The sequence below is a fragment of the Pelobates fuscus genome, chromosome 4 (genome assembly GCF_036172605.1).
Source record: "Pelobates fuscus isolate aPelFus1 chromosome 4, aPelFus1.pri, whole genome shotgun sequence".
Taxonomy (NCBI): Eukaryota; Metazoa; Chordata; class Amphibia; order Anura; family Pelobatidae; genus Pelobates; species Pelobates fuscus.
Genome location: NC_086320.1, coordinates 110,827,148 through 110,851,809, shown reverse-complemented (window position 1 = coordinate 110,851,809; position 24,662 = coordinate 110,827,148). Strand labels below are relative to the sequence as shown.

Genomic DNA, 24,662 nt, shown 5'->3' with positions numbered 1-24,662 from the left:
CAAGCTGCACAAATATAAACTCAATAAGTTATGAATTAACACAACACTGGATATCTGTTACCATGAATCTTTATCTTGACCTACTAAAAAAAAGTTTTTGGTATAACCTGGATAAAAATAAAGGGTTAAAAAGTATGTTTGCCCTGTAAATGATAATATTTAGATACTCATGAATCTAAATAAATAGTCTCCAATTTGCTGTAGTGAATGCCATATCCATCTGCATTTGCAGTCAAATATGATCACATTAGTAAGCCTTAATACATTATATACACTCAGAGCAAAGGGTAATTTAATCCACAGGTTGGGCACACCATACTATGAGCATATACGGGCGATAGTAGCCCATATTTATAGACTTATAGACTTAAGATATATATATATGGAATTTCCTAATCTTCAAATATCACTAAATATGATGGGTTTTATAAAGCTTTCTTCCCGACTATAAAGAAAGTATTTATCTATTAATTAGTCTGAGCAGCACTGAAGGAGTTAAAGTCAGTCCTGATCAGTTCACAGATCATAACAGAAGCTGAAAGGAATGAATTCAATCACCCTACATTATACCACTTAGCAGCTGATTGGTATGGGGTTATATAAGGAAGCAAAGAGTCAGTGTGCATCTGACTCCTGACAAAGGTGCACATGCTGTGCACCGAAACACACGTCGGGCATCTTTTTTCTTTGGCACAGGGCACTATAAACCTATTCACAATGGTGTTACAGATCATGCAGACTGAAACATGATATAATTTTATAGCACTTCACTTTTTTACTCCTCTGACTATCGAGCAGGTTTAACAGGGAGAGAGACTGGTCTTTTACCTATACTACTCTGTCTACTATAATAATGTTAGGTCACTATGCTGCAGCATTTTGCAACTATATATTTGCCGCTATTGATACATTTGGCAACACTTATATAGAGACTAACAAAGAACATTTTAATGGTTTAATATCTGCATATATTTTGATGTGACCATTCTTATCGTCCTCCTATTTAATTTAACCATGAGAAGTGTTAAAAGGTATAATAACCTTTAATTTGTTGCAGATCTGTTAACAGTTCACATTCTTGTTTAGAGAGAGATAGAGAGATAACTGCAGCCCATGATTATACTTACCTGAATATTTTGGTGGAAAGTCTCCACATATTAGAGACCGATTTCCACATTATTCTGGTAATTAACATACAAAACCATTTCACCTAACTTGCATCTGAACAGTGTTATAATTTGCACTACTTAATATGGTCAGGGCCGGATTAAGAGCACACCTGGCCTGGTGCTGACAATTATGATGGGCCTAATTACGGAATTTTATCAACCAAAAAACTAAATCAGTCATACCTCCCAAGCGTCATGTATCTGATGGAGATGGTGCTGGAGGGAAACTCATAGGATGCAGCTATTAGAAAAGACATACTCTATGCTAATCTCTCTCTAATTTATGCTTTCATCTTTCAAGTAAATCCATAACCCCTAACAGCAGTGTCCAGTGAATCAGGAAGTCAATGGGCAGGGTAAAAGGGTGGGCCACTGGTGCGAATCACGTGACCAGACCTGCCAAAAGGGGAGAACATGCCCAAAAAGGGGGCATGTCTGTCCAAAGAATTTGAAGGACAGCCTGGCATGAATGCATGTCAGGCTTCCCACCAATCCTGCAGGCTGTCCAACTAAGGGCATACTATGCAGGCAGCACCCTGAGCTTGACATAAATGCGTCTAATGATGCGCTCACTCCATGCTTTCTAAGGACTGTCCCCTAGCACTCGCTGGTCCACTTCTCTCCTTACCTTCTTACTAGCAGGCAAAAGTTCCTGGTATATAGTCTGGGACAGAGAAAATGTGTATGTAGTAAGTGTAAAAGAAAGGGGACATGCCACAGTGTTAGAGAGACCAACGTCTGCATTACCTAAACTAATTTTATTGTCAGCCAGTCCACACAAGTTTTGTTCCCATACATCCCTCTTAAGCTTCCAAACTTAAAAGGACACTATAGTCACCAGAACAACTACAGCTTATTGTATTTGTTCTGGTAAGTAGAATCATTCCATTCAGGTCTTTTGCAATAAACACTGTATTTTCAGAGAAAATAACTCCACTGGCCACTCCTTAGATGGCTGCTAGAGGTGCTTCCTGTGGCAGTACTGCCTAGTGTGCAGCACTGCCATTCAGTGTCTCCACCCTCTGCATGCAGACACTGAACTTTCCTCATAGAGATGCATTGATTCAATTTATCTTTATGAGGAGATGCTGATTGGCCAGGGCTATGTTGAGCTTGTGCTGGCTCTGCCCCTGATCTGCCTAGTTGACAGTATCAGCCAATCCTATGGGGAAGTATTGTAATTTGCTCAGACCACCACTTCTGATGATGTCAGCAGACAGTCAGTTCAGATACAGACCCAGCAGCATATTTTACTATACTTAGGGAGCCAAGAAGGGGCCAGGGTGGTGGTTTTAACATAATAGGGTCAGAAATACATGATTGTGTTCCTGACCATATAGTGCTCCTTTAAGCAAGAGTATGTGAAGAGTAGTTAGGGTTGCCACCTTTCTTGAAAAAAAGTACCAGCCTTAATCATTTGTATAATCACAAGGAGTGACATCAGAGAAAATTCTGTAAAATCACCAACAAACTACTCACAGTTTGATTCTGCTGTATAGATGGATTGCTCCCAGTGTCTATGTCTCGCAAGTCACCCAGTGTATCACAGTGTCAGTGAGACATGGGGACACAGAGATATGGGGACACTGAGAGACATGGGGACACAGAGACCCAGGGACACAGAGATATGGGGACACTGGGAGACATGGGGACACTGATACATTTAGGGAAACTGGGAGAAATGGGGACACTGAGACACTAGGGACACAGACACTGGGAGACATGGGGACACTAAGACACTAGGGACACAGAGACTAGGGGACACTGGGAGACTAGGGGACACTGGGAGACTAGGGGACACTGGGAGACTAGGGGACACTGGGAGACTAGGGGACACTGGGAGACTAGGGGACACTGGGAGACTAGGGGACACTGGGAGACTAGGGGACACTGGCTGGGAGACAGGCACTTGGGGATACTGGGAGACATGGGGGCAGTATTGGACATAGACATGGGGACACTGGGACATATAGGGACACTGGGAGACATGGGGACACTAGGCACACTGAGGCACTAGGAACACAGACACTGGGAGACATGGGGAAACTGAAACATTTGGGGACACTAAGACACTAGGGACAGAGACATGGGAACACAGACACTGGGAGACTAGGGGACACTGGCTTGGAGACAGACACTTGGGGACACTGGGAGACATGAGGACAGTTGTGGACATAGACATGGGGACACTGGGACATATAGGGACACTGGGACACACGGGGACACTAGGCACACAGAGACATGGGGACACCGAGACACTAGCGACACTGGATGGGGGACATGGGGACACTGGGAGAAATGGGGACATAGTGTCTCCGTGCCCCAATGTCTCAGTGTCTCCCAATGTCCCTATGTCTCACAGCGTCCCCATGTGTCTCAGCATCCCCATGTGTCCAAGTGTCCCCTAGTGTCTCAGTGCCCCCATGTTTTCCAGTGTCCCCAAGTGTCTCAGTGTTTCCAGGTCTCCCAGTGTCTGTGTCCCCATGTGTCCTAGTGTCTCAGTGTGTCGTAGTGTCTGTGTCCCCATGTGTCCCCTAGTGTCTGTGTCCCCTAGTGTCTCAGTGTCCCCATATGTCCCCTAGTTTCTCAGTGTCCACATGTGTCCCCTAGTGTCTCAGTGTCCTCATGTGTCCCTGCTGCCTTTCCCCCCCATCCCTCACTTACCTGAGCTGTAGAGCTGCTGTCTGGACTCTGTGCTGTGTTGCTGCTCCCCCACGGATCAGTGAGTAGTAGAGAGAGGCAAGGATATGCTGTAATTTCCTATCCCTGCCTCTCTCCACACACAGTGACCCCTACTGGCCGGTGCTGGTATTGCAGAGTAATCTCCATTTATTCTGAGAAAAATACCTGCATTTTTATTGCCGATATTACTGCAATACTGGCATGGCCAGGCAGCGTAAAATACTGGCTGTGCCAGTAAAATACAAGTCAGGTGGCAAACCTAAGAGTAGTGTGTGTAAAAAAAAAAAAATTTTTTTTTTTTTTTTTTAAATGGGCCTATTCCATGGGCCTGGAGCTGCAGCTCCATCAGCCCCTATGTTAATCCGGCCCTGAATATGGTACCCTGATATTTAGATAATCCCCTTACAAAAATAAATTAATAAAGCCAGATATTGAAAGGGTACTACGATCATGGTTTTCATATATCAGTCAGAGGTTTAGCCAACAGGCTTTGATAATAGACACCTGCTCTCTTTACTATTTGGTTAAGTGAATATTTAACATTGTTAACTATTTCTCCAGCTAAGCGCTTACGCTCAAAAACTGCAGGCAGACACTTTGACACCTATTGTGGCCATGTGACCGCGCTGTTAGAGCGATCACATGGATGCGGGGTCCTAATTTGCCACGGGGAGACTGCCTGGGCTGTCATGCAGTCTCCCCACACTGGGAGCAACACCGATCGCCGCCGGGGGAACGACGGAGATCGGGTAAGTACATCACACCGTTATGACTGTTCAGGACCGTCACCGGTCCTCAAGGGGATTTTTCTGATGACGGTCCTGAACCGTCAGCGGTCGCGAAGGGGTTAAAAAAAAATCCCAAACAAACAAAACAACTAGTTGAAAAATACATAAAAGGCACCACAAAGTACAGACCGTTTTGAAAATGATACAGAATGGTGCATGGACAATGTTGGATTAAAGAGTCACTTAAAGGGACACTATAGTCACCAGAACAACTATAGCTTATTGCATTTGTACTTGTGAATAGAATCATTCCTTTCAGGCCTTTTGCTCTAAACACAGTCTTTTCAGAGAAAATGCAGTGTTTACATTACAGCCTAGTAATAACTAAACTGTCCAGTCCTTGGATGGCTGCTTGAGGTGCTTCCTAGGGCAGTCCTGCCTAGTGCGCAGGATTGCCATTTAGGGTCTCCACCCTTAGCATGGAGACATGAACCTTCCTCATAGAGATGCATTGATTCAATTCATCTTTATGAGGAGATGCCGATTGGCCAGGGCTGTGTGCTGCCTTTGCCCCTGATCTGCCTCCTTGACCGTCTCAGCCAATCCTATGGGGAAGTATTGTGACTGGCTCAGACCACTACTTCTGCTGATGTCAGTCAGGGGCAGGTCAGAGGCAGACAGGTGCAGCACAGCACCAGCAGCTACAGACTTGAATACAATTCACCATATTTAGGTATGCAAGTAGGGGGAGGGGGTTGATGGTGGTTTTAACACAATAGGATCAGGAATACAAGTTTGTGTTCCTGACCCTATAGTGTTCCTTTAAATCATTGATATGGGATGCTCCCCAGACTATTCACCCTTAGACCTTTGCCTTCTCTGCTATATCAATATAACCTTATTGGCATAAATTAAATCAAAAAGGTATATTCTAACGGATTGCTTTATGTTAGGCATCAGAATACAGTTAGAATTGCAATTCAGGATCCAGAGGTAAAGATTAGGATAAACTAAGGTTAACCTCCAACTGTAAAATAAAATGCAGATTTCCTAATAACAACAAGTGCCTGCTCCATATATGGTGAATTTGTAACACTACTGTATCTGTGAAATTCTACATTATCTGATAAGAGGTTATACCAATAAAGATCACTTTTTTTGTTTTGTTTTTTGGACCAAGTATAATAAGAGACTGCGGCAAAATAATCTATGCTGATAATATAAAATTACCTTCCAACATGGCATTTATCTCTTTGTCATCTGTGATGTCTCTTGCAGTTTGTCCCTCTCCATTTATAGGTGTAGTGTCTGCGTTGTGTTCCAACAATAACAACACAAGTTCCTAATAGATTGAGATAGAATAAATAAAATAAAATAAAAACAAACATTCTTTGTCAGTCTGCTGTAGTTTATGTTTGTGTACGCATAACAATGATTTTTCCTGTTCTGATTTGGTGCCTCAAACACAAAGAACAATGTTCAAATACAAGTTACAAAAACAGATGGAATGGGCAACATTACAAATATAAATATCTGCCACGCAGTCAGTGTGATAAAACACATATTCAGTGTTCACTGTGATTAGCACGCACTCAGCTTCACACCACTTAATTTATTTTGTGCTCATCTAAGCTGATCAGAAAGCATGCTTTTCACCTTACGTCCAGTAAAGGCAGCCTTGTGTAAAGCAGTGTCCCCCATATCATTCTGAATATTGAGGTCAGCTCCCGCCTGTTCAAGAGAAAATGTGAGAAGTCAAAAAGTCCTAGAAAAATTGCCATAAAACTGGTCAGGTGTAGCAATTTTTATTGGAATGCCAGTTACTCATTTAAATATTATTTTCTACATTTGTTTTAACCAAATTTTCTTCAACATATACAATCTGAAAATAAAGATTTTGAATTCATGATAGACATTCTAAACTATTTAGAAGCTGGGCCGATGACATAATACAGTTCCACAGATAACGATTTAGAGTGCTATAGTCCATTTTAGACTAACACATGACCTAAGATGGTCATTGTTTATTTATTTTTTTTTTTTGTAGAATCAATATTTAGAATTTACACTATACAAGAATATAAAGTATAACCTGGCTCAAAGATGACATTTTGATTCTGTGAATGATGGACTTTACAATTCTGCTTTTCTCCCATCCTTCCCAAATATTTTCTTCTATAATTAAAAGTGAATATAAAAAAAGAAAAAAATACTAGATTTCTTATACTATCATAAATTTGCTTTTTCTCCAATAAAAGTTGGGAAGTTTGACAAGAGTTGGAGAGCAGTATATTTATATAAGAAAAGAAGTGGGGGGAAAAAAATCATAAAATTACAAAAGCATACCTCCTACGTGAGATACTATGCATAGGTTAGTGTAACGGACCGTTTCACTTACAAGAGGATAAAACCCAGTTTAGGCGATATTCCCCTTTTCCATAGACCAGCAGCTAATACAATCACCAACCTTCCGAACTCCAATACACGAACCCTGGAATCAGCCGAACAGGAAAAGCATACAATCCACTTACACTCCTGGCAGTCAGCATACAATCCAATTCCCCCAAAAACAAGACGACACATCGGTTTGAGGGTCAAGCAGAATCTCAGGTCTGGAACACCCAGCCTGCTTTTTATTACAGTTCTGCACATACAGGACACACCCAAGGGGAGGCATAAAACAACCAATCAAGTAACAATACAACCCACACATCCCCTCCCCTCAGATAAGCTATTAACATAATTATTACATACAGTAAAATACAGTTTCCACACATACTCTAACTTTAAAACCATACATCACATTCACATAAAAATACATATCCACAATCAATCCATTCAGGGGAACAACATATAAAAAAATGGCATGAATCAGACCAAGGGTTCAAAAGTTAGTAAAAGTATCTTTTGTTCCCCCTGGCTGGCAGTATTTCAATCTGTAAAAGTAAAACATCCCCACAATGCATCATGGCTTCCTCCCTTCTGCCCTGGAGATAATTGGAGAAGTAATCCAATTATCTCCCAGGTCAAAGACAAACTCCATTACACATGTGGGGACCTAAATACAGGATTATGTTTTAAAATATATAAAGTCACTTTTTATACATTACTCACAGACACGTAACATATCCCCAGATAGCTCAGGTCTGCGTGCACATTATTAGGTGAATGGCACGCAGACCACACAAGTACAGTTTAATTGCCATGGAGCCAAAGTCTTTCATTATATGAATAGGCTCCATGGCATAGCTATCTGGGGGTATCACTGCTCACACAGGGCAAGTACCAAATGGCCCCACTGTGTTTAAAGGGCCAGAATGAGTGACATGCACTCTGTTAGGGCCGAATACGTTTTGTAGAAGGGCCCAATCTCCCAGGGCCATAGTCCAAAGGCAAGAGGCGGGCAAGCAGCCCCCTCCAAGGACACGTGGCGAGGTCGGTTTCGCCACAGTTACCCATTAAAGGGACAGTCTAAGCAACTGACCACTATAGCTCCCTGTAGTGCAGTGGTTCTCAAACCAGTCCTCATGGCCCACCAACAGTCCAAGTTTTATGTATTTCCCTGTTTTATTCCAATGGAAATACTAACAAAACCTGGACTGTTGGTGGGTCTTGAGGACTGGTTTGAGAACCACTGCTGTAGTAGTTACAGCAGCATGCTAAGGGCAGGTCCATTTCAGTGGACAGACACACAACGGCTAAAGGGGGTTCAAAGATAAACAAGGGGCAATGAGAGGTTTAAGAGAAACACAAGGGAATGAAGTTGTACAGACAAACACAAAGGGGTGTGGAGGAACAAAGAAACATGTTTTTCGATTCCCGGGTATGTCAATACACATTCTTGCTCGGGGTGCAAAATAGCTAGGAACCCCGGGCACCTTGGTGCAGTGGACGCTAGGCGACATAGCCACTACAGCTAATGTTTCTTAGAGCGCCCCTTTAAGTGTTTGTTAATTTATATATTTTTCTTCACATTATGTTTCACAAAGGGGCATTGGCAAGAAAAGTCAGGTTAGGAAGTATCATTTGACATACTACAATACAATACAGCTATAATAGCAAAAATAATAAATCAATCAAATTTTTTTTTTTTAAATTACAGTTCCTGCCCTTTTTTGTGTTGGATGGAGAGTTTGATTGTTTAAAAAAAAAAAAAAAAAATTGTTCTGGAAAAAATATTTTTCGATGTCAAGTTTTTTATGATAGTAAAGGGATGAGCGGGAGCAGTGTTGCGGATCAGTTTTGCTAAACTCCAGAGGGTGGTGTGGGGGAGCAGTTTTCACAAATTTTGCTGACTAACTACTTACTAATGACAATATGCAACTAAAATGTAATTATGAAAAGAACAAAGTATCTTATTTACAAAGACTGTTTTCTAAACACATTTATCACCTAAGCAACAGACAGTACAGCGCTGCAGAGAACTGTGCAATCAGTGCACAGACTGGTCCCGGCAGCAAATGACTGCACACCAAAGATAATGATCAGTATAAAAATAAAGTGTGCATGTATGTTTGTGTATGAATGAGAGTGTGGGAATATGTGCATGTGTGTATATGAATGTAATCGTGTCTATATGGATGTTTGTGTGTGTTTGTAATTTCCTCTCTGCAATGCCCCTTACAGAGTGTTAGGGGCATTGCAGAGACAAAAAAAACAAAAACACGCAAAACAAAACTACAGTTTATGGTGCCAGATAACCTAGTTACCACACCAATTATACATTTTTGATTTATTAGCTTTCTGTATTAAATAATATATGGTTTAAAAAGAAATAAATAATAATATTCACCTTTAATAAATGTTCCACCACTGGAACATGTCCAAAATAACATGCAAGGTGGAGAGGAGTCCATCCTAGATTAGATTTACTTTTTCCTGGAGACACATAAAACATGCATTTTCTCAATGAATGTTAATAAAGTACACTAAAATTTACATTACATCAAGTTACGATATATGCCCTCCACAATAATTGCATATTTTAAGAACACAGCGGTCAACATATGAAACATTTTTCCTCAACGATATAACGTGGACAGCTACACAGATCTACACACACGTGCAGTCACAGTTACACATACAGTTAGGGGAAACATATTTGATCCCCTGCTGGTTTTGAACGTTTGTCCACTGACAAAGAAATGATCAGTCTATAATTTGAATGCTAGGTGTATTTAAACAGTAAAAGACAGAATGACAAAAAATAAATCCAGAAATAAAAGCATTTGAAAAAAGTTCTGAATTAATTTGTCAATGCGTGAAATAAGTATTTGATCCCCTATCAATCAGCAAGATTTCTGGCTCCCAGGTGTCTTTTATACAGGTAACAAGCTGAGATTAGGAGCACTCTCTTAAAGGGAGCACTCCTAATCTCAGCTCGTTACCTGTATAAAAGACAACTGTCCAATCAGATTCCAAACTCTCCACCATGGTGAAGACCAAAGAGCTGTCCAAGGATGTCAGGGAAAAGATTGTAGACCTACACAAGGCTGGAATGGGCTACAAGACCATCGCCAAGCAGCTTGGTGAGAAGGTGACAACAGTTGGTGCGATTATTCGCAAATTGAAGAAATACAAAATAACTGTCAGTCTCCCTCGGTCTGGTGCTCCATGCAAGATCTCACCTTGTGGAGATTCAATGATCATGAGAATGGAGAGGAATCAACCCAGAACTACACAGGAGGATCTAGTTAATGATCTCAAGGCAGCTGGGACCATAGTCACCAAGAAAACAATTGGTAACACACTATGCCGTGAAGGACTGAAATTCTGCAGTGCCTGCAAGGTCGCCCTGCTCGAAAAGGAAATGTACAGGTCCGTCTGAAGTTTGCCAATGAACATCTGAATGATTCAGAGGAGAACTGGGTGAAAGTGTTGTGGTCAGATGAGACCAAAAATCAAGCTCTTTTGCATCAACTCAATTCACCATGTTTGGAGGAGAAGGAATGCACCCTATGGCCCCAAGAAGGGGAAGAGACTGAAAAGGGATTACAGAGAGGTCCTCCCAATTATCAGTCCCTACACCCCCAAGAAAAGATTGTTCATGAATTATGGCTGAAAATTGCCAGTGTAGAACATGAATGAAATATATGAAAAATAATACATTGTTATTAATCCCTCTTAGGGAGAAGAAAAATAATAAACAACAATATTAGTAATAAAAGTGTATATACAGTGAAAGAGTGTAAAAAATAGGAATCATCTGTTATGTACTAAATATACAACACACCCTAAAAGCACAGCTCCTAAACAAATGGTTGCGGAGATAGAAGTGTAGATTGTTTGTAGTATGATTGCAACAATGTCTCAGCAGCCAATGTAGCTATTGGTGTGTGTAGGGAGAGGAAATAAGTATCTCCCTAAAATATATCACTAAGTAACCAAGTTACTGTAAAAGGGGGAAATAACCAGAATCAAGGGTGGACTGGAGGTGATAGAGTATAAACAGAAGATGTCAACACACTCTGACTAAAACAAGGTCGTCAGAGTAGTAGTAAGTAATGCTATAGTCTCAAAGAAACCCCTCAGCCGGAAAAAAAAACCCCTGTATGGTGGATATATAACTCATAATCTAGATCCCAGTATAGTAAATAATAGGATGTAAGTTGAACAAGCTTATCATCCCATAATAGGGATCTGAAATGACGAGAGAGCCTTAAAAAATCGTCAGCTCCTAAGACTCTGTCACTTAGGATACTCAAAGGGAAATAGTATAAACGCTGCTCATTTATGTAAATGCAGTCCTGAGTTCTAATATAAAGTATAATTGCTAAGGTAGCGAAAAGACCAGGAGGAGCAGACTAAAAATCCTAACTCCTAGTGCGTGAAGGAAGACCCTCTCCTAATTAGAGTACAGCAGGCAGATTCCTAATCTAATCTATGACCAAGTGGTCGCGGTGAAAGCTCAACACGCGTTTCGGCGCTGGCGTTGCGCCTTTGTCAAGAGCTTACCTGAATGAAGGATTTTCTTTTGCACGATTCATCTAATACATTGTGGCAATTGAGTATCAAGCTTTAGAACTCCAATGGGTCTCTCTCAAATAGTGGACACGGGAGGATACTCACCTCACAAAATACTAGAAATATGATTATTTGTTGAACTATCCATATGATCATTATTTTGGCAATATGACAAAATTCAAAGATCAATCATAATAACTTGTATATATTTGCTAACTGACCAATCAGTGATCTAACATTCCTATGAGGATTAATACTCTTAGGGACATATGTAGCACTTTAAATATTGATTAATAGACATTTAGACTCTTATATGTCATTAGACAATCTACTATTTACTGAGAAAAAATTCCCTGTGTATATATGTGTGTGTGTGTGTGTGTATATATATATTTCTTCATTTTATTTTATATCTTGTATTTCTATTATTTATTTTTGTTCTTTTCACATGATTAATCTTTACTCTGCATCTTTAATTACAATATAATTCACCATAATACATTTATAAATTCCTTTTGTGATCAGCTCAATCTACTTTTGAAATATGTTGTTAATATTTCATATTACTTTCCATCTTAGGACTAGTTAGCATCCATCCATGTATTAGGCGAACATAGGGTTACCTCAGTTATCCCTTTGCCGGATGGATGCTCCTGCCACTCAACCATCCATTCCCCACCCACTGACTGCAGCCGCCCGAGAGTGACGATGATGTCAGGGGTTCGATGGGCAGAGCCTATGTGGTTTAAAATGGTGGCGCGTTCCTTCATTCCGGTAAGCTCTTGACAAAGGCGCAACGCCAGCGCCAAAACGCGCGTTGAGCTTTTACCGCAACCACTTGGTCATAGATTAGATTAGGAATCTGCCTGCTGTACTCTAATTAGAAGAGGGTCTTCCTTCACGCACTAGGATTTAGGATTTTTAGTCTGCTCCTCCTGGTCTTTTTGCTACCTTAGCAATTATACTTTATATTAGAACTCAGGACTGCATTTACATATAAGAGCAGCGTTTATACGATTTCCCTTTGAGTATCCTAAGTGACAGAGTGTTAGGAGCTGACGATTTTTTAAGGCTCTCATCGTCATTTCAGATCCCTATTATGGGATGATAAGCTTGTTCAATTTACATCCTATTATTTACTATATTGGGGATCTAGATTATGCGTTATATATCCACCATACAGGGTTTTTTTTCCGGCTGAGGGGTTTCTTTGAGACTATAGCATTACTTACTACTACTCTGACGATCTTGTTTTAGTCAGAGTGTGTTGACATCTTCTGTTTATACTCTATCACCTCCAGTCCACCCTTGATTCTGGTTATTTCCCCCTTTTACAGTAACTTGGTTACTTAGTGATATATTTTAGGGAGATACTTATTTCCTCTCCCAACACACACCAATAGCTACATTGGTTGCTGAGACATTGTTGCAATCATACTACAAACAACAATCTACACTTCTATCTCAGCAACCATTTGTTTAGGAGCTGTGCTTTTGGGGTGTGTTGTATATTTAGTACATAACAGATGATTCCTATTTTTTTACACTTTTTCACTTTATATACACTTTTATTACTAATATTGTTGTTTATTATTTTTCTTCTCCCTAAGAGGGATTAATAACAATGTATTATTTTTCATATATTTCATTCATGTTCTACACTGGCAATTTTCAGCCGTAATTCATGAACAATCTTTTCTTGGGGTATAGGGACTGATAATTGGGAGGACCTCTATGTAATCCCTTTTCAGTCTCTTCCTTTTCCTATATCATATTCTCTGGGCTATGCCCGTATACCCAGCAACCTTACCAACTCCAGTGTAAGATTGTCTTTTCTTTCACTGGGTGTTGTATCTTCTTTCTTATGACCCTAAGAACACTATCCCCACCGTCAAACATAGAGGTGGAAACATTATGATTTTGGGGGTGTTTTTCTGCTAATGGGAAAGGACAACTGCACCACAGCAAAGGGACGATGGGACAGTGCCATGTACCATCAAATCTTGGGTGAGAACCTCCTGCCCTCATCCAGGGCATTGAAAATGGGTTGTGGATGGGTATTCCAGCATGACAATGACCCAAAGCACAAAGTCAATGCAACAAAGGAGTGGCTCAAGAAGAAGCACATTAAGGTCCTGGAGTGACCTAGCCAGTCTCCAGACCTTAATCCCATAGAAAATCTGTGTAGTGAGCAGAAGGTTTGAGTTACCAAATGTTAGCCTCGAAACCTTAATGATTTGGAGAGGATCTGCAAAGAGGAGAGGGACAAAGTACCTCCTGAGATGTAGGCAAACCTAGTGGCCAACTACAAGAAACGTCTGGCCTCTGATTGCCAACAATGGTTTTGCCACCAAGTACTAAGTTGAAGGGGTCAAATACTTATTTCACTCATTGATATGCAAATAAATGTATAACTTTTTTGACGTGCGTTTTTATGTGGGTTTTTTTTGTTATTCTGTCTCTCACTGTTAAAATATACCTACCATTAAAATTATAGACTGATCATTCGTTTGTCAGTGGACAAATGTTCAAAATCATCAGGGGATCGAATACTTTCTTTTCCCCCCTCACTGTATACACATATACAATGGCCAACAAGTACAATCAAAATATTAATATTTCAAAGAGTATGGATAGGGAAGCTTTATAAAACTATCGGTAGTGTCCAAATTAGAGTAAAACCAAACACCAAAAGTTGCAATTATTCAAGGTATACATATTTAATTAAGAGTGAGTACAACAGGCTTGGAGGACACAAGAACTACAGAAATCAACCTTGAAAAGATATGAAAAGGTTGCCTAAGACAGGGAAGACCATCATGGAAAATCTACTGCTAAATGTCAGTCCACTTCAGCATACTTCCAAACATTTAAAATGGACAAAGATAAAGTTTTTACTGGGGGTGGAAGTGTGGGCTGTTCTCACAAATTTTAGCAGACTTACTAATAACAATATGCAACTAAAATGTAATTATGAGAAGAACAAAGTATCTTATTTACAAAGACTTCTTTCTAAACATATTTATTGTAGTTTACGGCCACATTACTGTATTATATACTCAGACGCACCAACAATATGAAACTCCCAAAAAAGAGTGAGTGATTTGGGCCTAAAATAGGGACTGTCTTCTAAAAAGGAACACCTGGGAGTTTTGGCTTAAGTGCTACATGGTCAGCATCATTAGTCCAAACAACGCATCATGAAAAAGGTCTCTGAAACCAGAATCCTTTGCAAAAAAGGCAGTTAATCAGGATAAACAAATGAAGGTAAACATTTTGACCTTTGCAATTGATATTAACCACCATTTGTCCTTTTCTGATGTTTTTTAATAGTTCTCGGACTTCCTTGAAATTTCCATTCCGAGCATCATGAAGAAGTTCCTCCTCAGCATCACTGTTCATTTCTGGATAAACAAGCAAATGCAAACTAATTATTGCATAGTTTCCAAACATACATTATTATGTAACAAATTAAATTCCATGTTCTACATGCGGAGAATAACACCACTCTAAACAAAGCACCCTGAGCTCTCTAACAAGTGCTTATATTATGGAAGAGTGAACTCACTCCCCATAGAGATGGCACTGGGAGCCCTCATATACATTTGTACAACAGGGAGATTTTCCCCTTGCTGCTGGTTCATCTAATAAACCATAATAATATATATATATATATACACACACACACACACATATATATATATATATATATATATATATATATATATATATACATACATACATATACACACATACATATACACACACACACACACACGGCACATTACGAGGACGTCAGGCAATGATAATAAAAGAAGCAGTATTCGTAATAGCAAGTCAGTTGAGGTGTGCCGAAACTGACGTGAGGTTAGGCCTGTAAAAGAGGGCAAAAATTATTAGAAGCGACTTCTCAAAATACATTTAAGTTTATTTAAATACAAACATTATTTAGACATATTATGGAAAGCCATTCTTATTTCTTTTTCAGGGTTAGGAATGTACCTATTGTATGCAGACGATTTCCATCTTCCCATGTTTTTAATGATGTGTGTCGGTACGTGGTTACCTGAGGCAGCTGAAGCTGCACCAATGCGAAAGGAATGACCCATGAATGCGTGTGGGTTATGTCCAAGCCTGAGCAATAATGTACGAATGTAATACATAAATTAATTGTTTAGTTGTTAGGGGCTTCCCTTGAATGGCCAACAGTGGACAATCTGGGTTGGAAGTGATTTGGGACATCAATAGTTTATCTAAAAGTAGGACAGGACACCATTTGGTAAAGGTAGGATAGTATTTAATTTCCACCGGAGGACCTGTTTGGCTTGTTTTGGTATGGGTAATGGAGAAGATATAGTGGTCTTGTTCTTTGTTTAGGTGTTTCTTTTGGAGGCAAAGCTTAGAATCGGTTGCTTTCTCCACCGAGAATTCTTTGGGTCTCAAAAAAACCCATAGAAAGCCAAGTAAGCTGTGGATTTTATAATTAGGTTTGGGATGTGTTCAAAAGGGGTCGTGTCGAGAATATCGGAGATACTTTTAAATAGTTTACTGTCTATGGGAAGTCTCTTGATGGGATTGTGTGCTGATAATCTGTGAACACCTCTTAAGATGCTTTTTACTGGGTAAGACGTTCGGAATGGAGTTTTGTTGGGATGGCTGGTTAACATGTAGTGTTGTATGCCTGTTAAGTAGAGTTTGATAGTGTTGTATGCTAAATTAAGAGAAATATGGCAAAAAGTTGTGAATGCGACAACAGTTTCAACAGAAAAAACATTTATTATGTGATAATCACGAACAAAATCTTTAAACAACTTGTAAGCTCTAGAGTAGGCTTTCCTTGTATTGGTGGACAAGCCTGCTTGTGCGAGAGATCTACTATGCTGTAAAAGAGAACTTATATCATAATTAGTTCTGTGAAGCTTGGAGATCCCCTGGGTTGCGGGTTTGCTGATGGGTGATACCTGAAAAATTCCTGCAAATTCAAGCGTGAGAGAGCATCAGCAGCGTTATTTTGAACACCCGGAACGTGAAAACATGTTATGCAGAATTGCAGGTTAGCCGCTAGCCAGGTCAGTCTCCCTATTAATTTCATAATTGTTAGGGACTGAGAGCGGCCTTTGTTAACTATATCACAGGTAGCTATGTTATCCGAAAAACACCTGACTGACTGTCCACTCCATTCTTTACCCCAGGGCTGCTACTATAGGATACATTTCAAAAAGAGCGGAGGTGTTATTGAAATTTTCGAGTGAGAGGGTCTCAACTGGCCAAGAGTCATATAGCCACTCATCACCGAAAATGGCTGCATACCCTAATGCACCTGAAGCATCGGTCCAAATTACAGGGGAATCGTCAGATATGGGTGGAACAAATAGCGACCTGCCATTCCAAGATGATAGGAATAGCTGCCACATTTGTAGATCAGCTCTAGCTGATTCGTTAAGGGACGTTGTGGAGTCGTCGTCGGTGAGGCCGTGCAATAGTGAGAGGATTCTGGAAATGAAGGACCTACCCTGAGGAATTATACTCATAGCAAAGTTTAGTGAACCGAGTAGTGACTGTAGTTGTTTCCTTGTGCAAGTGCCTTGTGCCGTGCAAGTGTTTATGTAAGAAAGTATCCGGTCTACTTTCTCTTGAGGCAGGCTGGCTTGCATAGAAACTGAATTGAGTGTAATACCCAGGAATGTGATCACTGTGTTAGGACCTTCAGTTTTCTCTTGTGCAATGGGGACTCCTAAGTCTTTGAAAATAGTGAGCATGTGATTAAGGCTGTGGGGTGTGTGTTGGTGAGGTTCAATGGTGAGGAAGTCATCTAGGTAATGAATGACTACTGGACATCTGCAAGAGTTGAGTAGGAGCCAGGTTAAAATTTCGGCAAATATATCAAATAACTTGGGGCTACGTTTGGACCCGAAGGTCAGTCTTGTCGCGAAATAGTAGCTTCCTTCCCACTTAACTCCATGCAGGTGCCAGAGTGACTGGTGGATGGGAAGCAGTTTAAACGCATTTGTGATGTCCGATTTACTTAAGCAAGCAGCCTTCCCGGCATGAATTATTGCTTGGATGGCATCGTCAATTCTGGCGTATTGCAGGGAAAAGTCATCTGAAGGAATCAGAGCATTAAGGCTCGGTGTTGGGGATGAGTGTGGAGTGGAGAAGTCATATTTCCCTGTAGGGATTCCTAGTGGGTTTATCCTCAAGGAAGTGAAAGGAGGAGTAGAGAAAGGGCCTATCATAAAACCATTTGTGATTTCTTTCTGTAATAGTTTGCGTACACTGTCTGGATCTGTAAGTGACGACTGTAAGTTGGCGCATTCTAAAACCCCTGTGGGGAGTGACACGAACCCTGTGTGGAACGCATTAGTAAGGTTGATGGGTAAGGTTAGTATAGTACCATATAGACGGTAGTGACCCAGCTTACTAGGCTAGTGCCTACTGGCGAAGTTGTATTAACTAGCTTAGTTTGGTGACAGGTGAAGCCCTGACTACTTGCCAAGTGGCTATGAGAGGCTCTACCTATGATTTGGCTCGTGGGGCCTTTGTGCCACTGAGGTGGGTGGCGGGGTGTTGGCCTCTCGGTGACGGTTAACAGAGTAATTACGATTGGCCGTGACGGGTGAGGCCCTAACTATGACTTGGTGCAACCCCTGAGGGACAAAGGGTTTCCCTAACTACTGGTACACGTGGCGATGGATACGCCCGTGAGATAACTCACTGTTTTACCCGGGAGACAGCCTCGTGGAGCGGTTAGGCTTCTGTTACCGGCCCGAAACTCGATAGGAGAAACTCTCGCCTGCTGCCGCGTCTGGATCACGTGACCCGGAAGTGGATCAAAGCACTTCCGGGAACGTCGATGACAGGTAAGCTGGGTTTGTTGTGCGTTATATACGGCAAGTTGTACCTCCCACAATTCCAGGCCAAGATATATATATATATATATATATATATATATATATATATATATATATATATATATATAATTTTTTTTAAGAGGCTTAAAATGGTATCTGGCTTTTGCACAATTAAAATAGTTTCTTATTAAGAATGTGAAATATTTTCAAAACACTTGAGCTGCTTGCAAAGAGACACAAAGATCAAGAACTTTCTGATGGTAAAAATTCTTAGTGGTTAAAGATTAACTTTGAGAATAAAGCATAATAGTGTTTTTATGTTTGAAGAAAAAAAATTAAATCTGCAAAATTTTGGATATTCAATGTCGTATCAGCCTATCGGAGTGGGAAATCGTTAGGTTACGGACATCTGGTACATAACTAGCCAACACTCTCCTTCTCCTGTTTATAATCTGCATTGCAAACAAACACTGAATAAAACATACATGTTTTTAAAGAAAAAAGTGTACACTTGCCATGTACTTTACTGTATAATACTTACAAACATGTACCAGCATCATAGTTCTTGCATGCTTGATTTAAATATTTCTACATTTTAACTTGCTTTCTTTAGAAACATAAAACCGTTATAAAAATTGTTAAGCTGTTAGTGGTTACAGTGCTTATAGTGTCCCTTTAACATATTACCAAACGGTACCTGGAACTGGGTTGCTAATAACCTAAGAAGTGGGTCTTTATAGGTGCTTGTGCAGTGTTCAATAATGTCATGTTTTTTCTACCCACACAGGAGGAAGACCAAAAAGACTACCTGTTAGCCTGGTATGCATTATACCCCCTACCACCACCACATGATATAGCTCCAATATGCCCCTGGCTGCTACTTCCCCTATGTAGCTTGCATATTGCCCAGTGTTAAGAGATGTGCTTGAAAACTGCACATAAAAAGAATAAGTATTGCTTCAGGGGAACATTGCATTAAATACAAAACTAAATGTTATAGTCAACAAATCTAATGAGTTATGTTCACTTAGCTGTATCTGATCCGATAGTTCTTGGTAAGTCTCAGAGATAAAAATGCATGCAAATTCAGCTAGTACTATATATTATATAGTTGTAGTAGCTATGTGTAGATTATACTCTTATCACACTTTGTATGTATGCTGCAGATTTTCACTGAGGAAGGAAATGGCACTTTTATCTGATTTGTTGGCTGACACAATACTGCAGTGATAACAGCTGTTTACGAACCTTAGTGCACAGTAGAAGTAAATTCAAAGCTGTGAAAGTACCCAGACACATGTTTTTCTCACCATTTCCCAATTTCAGTCCGCTCTTCCCTTTTAAAAAAAAAAATAAATAAAATAAATTCTTAAATAATACAATTTGAGTGCTCATCAGGAGGATGAACACTCAAATCAAGAAAATAAGAATTTATTTTTTTATTGGAATCTCCCGATTCATAGCCATTTGCTATCAACTCCATATAAGGTTTATTTTTATTTTACACAAGTTTCCTTCTCTCTCCATATCTTTTCGCCCTCTTTATATCACCACATTTTACACACTGTTCTAATTCCTCTCTGTCCACATTCCATTCATCACAATTCTTCCCATCTCCAGCTTTCATACCAGTTCCCCTTTAACGTACCTACTCTCACAGGGTATACTGGCTCTCCATCACTACTGCTCTACCATCTAAATATTCAATGGATAATGTATTCCTCTCTACTGCATGTCATAATGATGTTGTTCTTCCACCATCAATATTAGCTGATTCATTCATGCTCTCTTACATCATCCCTTTTGAATAAACATACCTTTCCAAAGTAGGGTTCCTACTAGAAGTGCCAAATCAGGTAGCGCACAAGTAAAGTGCTTGTTATGTATAGATATCAGAGCAGGTTTCTAGACGATCGTATAATAGTGTGCATATCAAAGTACCTCAGCATTTAATTGGGCATACATAAGAGCTAGTTACACTGTTGGCAACCACTAAAAAGCCACCTCTGGGGCTTCTGAGTGCCAACGATAAACCCATGTAATAGATTTACCATAACAGCTCTAGCGAAAAGAGGTTCTATTTAGATTATTATTATGACTACACAAGATTTAAATACACATTATGACAATTCATTGCAGAAGGAACAAACATTTTAAAATCGCAAGTGTTACTGCAGGTATCTATAACATTTCTATATACAAAGAAGACTATTGGTCCATTAGTTTCTTTAGTAGCTCAGATTTTCACCAACATTCTATGGCTTATTCTGGTTGTCAATTAATCAAACATCCCAGCTTCACAAATCACCTACTCTGCAGCAATGTTTTAATTCCATCGCCTCACTCTTTGCTATTATTTTTATCTCAGCTCCCCACGCACTGTGTCGTTTTTATCTCAGCTCCCCACTCTCTCTTCGTATTGCAATCTTTCTATACTTGGTCAAAGGGTGGCTTTTGAAAGTTACATATTCCCATGCACAATATATTATATATATATATAAAAAACATTTTTATTTTTTTGGGGTATTTTTTTTTCCCCATTTAAAAAGGTCTTTAATAAAGTATTCCAAAAACAAGTTTACCGGATATGGAAGCTGACATCTTCCACCTCCCCTGCTTCACTGTTCTGTTGATATCCCAGTGATGCACTAGCGGATATCAAGGTAAGGCAATGTCCTCGCACAGTCTGCTCGTCTGTGAAAACACACTGCTTGCATAGATAAAAACAGAGAATTTTTTTTTTTTTACAATAATTGCATGCAATACAATATGTATTATACTACAATGTGTTATTTAGATTTTCTTTAAAACATATGGTTGTTTTAGTTCTACATTTCAACTTGTAACAGTACCATTTTTAATTCATGTGACTTCCAACAAAATGATTAAACACTACAGGCAACCACACTACTTTATAGCATTGAAATGGTCTGTGTGCAGCTCCCCTGTCCCTTTAACCCTGCAATGAAAACATTGGAGTTTCAGAGAAAAGCAAGTGTTAGGCTCCCCCATCTTAGTGACGTGGTAGCAGGAGATCTTGGCACTCGGAAAGAGTTAAGTGATTTTTTTTTTTTAATCCTTTAGTCATTGGGGGAGTGGGTGTGGGCAGAACTGTGGACACAATATACAATTTTGTATTCCAGACGTTATAATGTTCCTTTAAAGATATGATTTACACAGAGTTACTTGTGATGTTATAGGAGATTAGAGGAGGATTACATCTTACAAAATAAAACCCCTGTGTACGTGAAATCAGCCACCTGTGGCTTCTACAGCCGGTTTCACAAACAAACAAAAGTGCATCAGTTTTCCAAAATGTAGGGAAATTGTTTTTGGCTATTATATAGTCCACTTCTGTGCAAAGTTAGACTTTTGTATGTGAAAATCACAATGAAAATACCTCTGTACTCCATTTGAAAAATATATATATATATATATACATACAGGGTTATTCATAACAGTGAACGATCAGGAATCCAACTTGAATTTCAAATTTTAGATCAAAATCTATTTTCTAATAAAAAATAATGATTTGTAAAGTTAGCTATGTTTTCAGTTGGGTTATTTTGTTCTAAAATGTAAGATTCTTGTTGAATTCCAAACAATTCACACTTTTGTGAATAACCGTGATAGCGGACTTGTGGTGTTATTTCCTGCACTCTAAATGGTGGCTAATTAAAAGAGACACTCCAAGCACCACAAGCACTACAGCAGATATTTAATACTGTTTGACTTTTTACCTGGGGTCCACTAGTTGTCACTCCCCTCCTCTTCTCCTTCAGACAGAGAGCCAGAAGCGGCACTGTATTGCTTAGTTCAGGAGAGCCAATGAAAGCCCCTGCTTAGCAGCATCTGGCTCATTGCCAGAAGTAGTGGACCTGCGGAGCACCAACCAGGAAAGAAGTCAATCTATTCTAAAACGGTTAGACTACTTACAATTGGTGGGGCGCCAAGGCCCACTCCAAGCACCGTAACCGCTTCAGCACACTGTAGTGCTTATAGTGCTTCTTTAAAAAGAACAAACACACTGTGACTATAGCAGTTCGAGAATTTTTAAAAGTCAGCTATTTTAGCCTCTGCTTTGCCATTTGGTTTTTAGTTTGCTACAATTTTGAAATGAGTGAATAAGTCAGTAGGAGAATGTTTCCTGTTTGGCTACTTAGCAGAACTTCTCATGGTACAGTCTAGAAAATTAAACTTTACGTTGATTTTAGCTCATTAGACTTCCAAGCCTAATATGAATAGGAACATAGAATATGTATTATTCTACAACAGTTTAGCAAATAATCCTATTACTGATACAAAGCAGTTATAAAGTTAGCTATTCTCCCATGCTCCCATTATTATCTAGCAAGGGTGAACACATTTTTTTAAAGACATACTAACAACACACACACACACTTTAGAGAGCTACTGACTTATGAAACACCTATTCAATAATTGCTCAAAATGAATAGAGTAGATATTTAACAGTTTCTGTAAAAGCCATAGATTACAGCAACAGATGCCAAAATTGGGCAATAAAAAAATAAAATAAAATAAAAAAAGTTAAAAATTAAATAAATCCAAATCAAACCAGATAACTATTGTGATCCCGTGACAGGGAAGGTGAAACATTTTGATGAAAATGTCAGCCTACGCTATGCAATTCACATTCATTCTACAACATCTTAGAATCCTGTGAAATGATCGTTCTGATACAGTTCCATTCCATCATGTGTCATCTAGCACCTTAGCTAAAGTATTGAGATAAACGGGCACTGGCAATGTATCACTGCCCCAGGGCAGCGTTAAACGTGATGCTGGTTTGACATAATAGTAAATAGGTAACATTAACTGTCAAACACGGTACGACCAGCATGCATTGTTTGATCTCAGACCTACAGGTGCTGTGTTCAGAGTGAAGGTTTGCCACAATGCCGATATTCCGGAAGGTAAGAGGAGGACCCATGGCTACTTACCGATAGAACCGCTCTCCAGCCTTTGCCTGTCGTTGATAGCTTTTGACAGCACTTTCCCCAGCCCAGTAACAAACCAGGAGTGGAAAGTGAGGGCGGTACGTCAGATGATCAGCCCCTCCTCATTGCACATGGTCCACATTATTAGGACACTTCCTGTTTATCCCCTCCTCATTGGGAGATCAGAGGCAGAGCTGATAAACTGACCGAGATCATATGGAATAAATGTTACTATTTATTGACGAGAAAACATAACTTCAATAAAGGGTGCATTTTATTAGTATATGTGTAGCGTGATGTGTCATTATGTATCAGTTCAAAGTTATTAACAATAACAATGCTGTTTATTCAGTTTTTTTTTGTGCAAACTAAATTCTGAATTGTAATCACAGTGGCAAAAAATAACTCATCTGGAGATATTCTCTGTGTACAGTTTGGATATTTAAAGGGACACTATAGTCACCCAGACCATTTAATTTCGATGAAGTGGTCTGGATGCTCTTGCCCTGTCTTTTTGGAATGGAACATGGCACATATCATAGTGGAAACAGGAGACAACTTTTGTACGGAATACGGGACTGTTCATGCGTAATACAATCAAGCATTACATTTTTTTTTATAATGTTACAGTAGCGCAGGGAGATCAGCGACATAGTTTATGAGCACAGCAGTGCGAGCAAGTGGGGGAGGAGGGGGGCTCAGTCTGGCTGTCTTCTAGACGTACCCCTAAACAAGGGGGCAGCGAGGGTTGTGTAAGTGTGGCGATGCACCCCATTTAATATGGGTGAATCCCCTTGTCATCTGGGAACCTGAGTATCTGTCTATGGGCGATTAGCCACCATTTTAAGCGCTGAGCTAAGGCGAAACACATATGCTGTTTCAAGTCAAACTATAATCAAAGGCGTTAATTATGAAACTGAATATGGAAATTGGTTAAACTTAAACATAAAAGTTGGAACCGCAGGTTAGCAACAGCACCCTTTGTGCATTCATGTCCCTGGTATTGAGGTTATCTGTGCCACCGAGGTGGAGGGGGCAGTTCACGGCAGGTCTCGTGCGCGTGTGTTGGTTCTCTGGGCAGGGTCATTCTTTGAGTTGGTTAAAGGAACACTATAGTCACCTAAATTACTTTAGCTAAATAAAGCAGTTTTAGTGTATAGATCATTCCCCTGCAATTTCACTGCTCAATTCACTGTCATTTAGGAGTTAAATCACTTTGTTTCTGTTTATGCAGCCCTAGCCACACCTCCCCTGGCTATGATTGACAGAGCCTGCATGAAAAAAAAACTGGTTTCACTTTCAAACAGATAT

At 39.8% G+C, this 24,662-nt stretch overlaps 1 protein-coding gene across 7 annotated transcripts in view; it reads right to left on the bottom strand.

Moving 5' to 3' along the window:
- The window catches only part of OSBPL1A (oxysterol binding protein like 1A), a 226,407-nt gene extending 202,987 nt beyond the window's left edge, over positions 1 to 23,420 (bottom strand). For 2 of the 7 annotated variants that reach the window (XM_063451462.1, XM_063451465.1), the window contains exons 1-5: positions 23,355 to 23,420; positions 14,824 to 14,946; positions 9,372 to 9,457; positions 6,236 to 6,310; positions 5,810 to 5,921 (exon numbers count right to left, since the gene is read on the bottom strand). In XM_063451462.1, the coding sequence (XP_063307532.1) occupies positions 5,810 to 5,921; positions 6,236 to 6,310; positions 9,372 to 9,457; positions 14,824 to 14,944 (394 nt within the window). In that variant the 5' untranslated portion in view covers positions 14,945 to 14,946; positions 23,355 to 23,420. Of the gene's footprint in view, positions 1 to 5,809; positions 5,922 to 6,235; positions 6,311 to 9,371; positions 9,458 to 14,823; positions 14,947 to 22,329; positions 22,401 to 23,354 lie in introns of those variants that run through there. The other 5 variants (XM_063451464.1, XM_063451466.1, XM_063451467.1 and 2 more) reach the window with 5 other exon arrangements.
- Between the last annotated feature and the right edge of the window lie 1,242 nt (positions 23,421 to 24,662).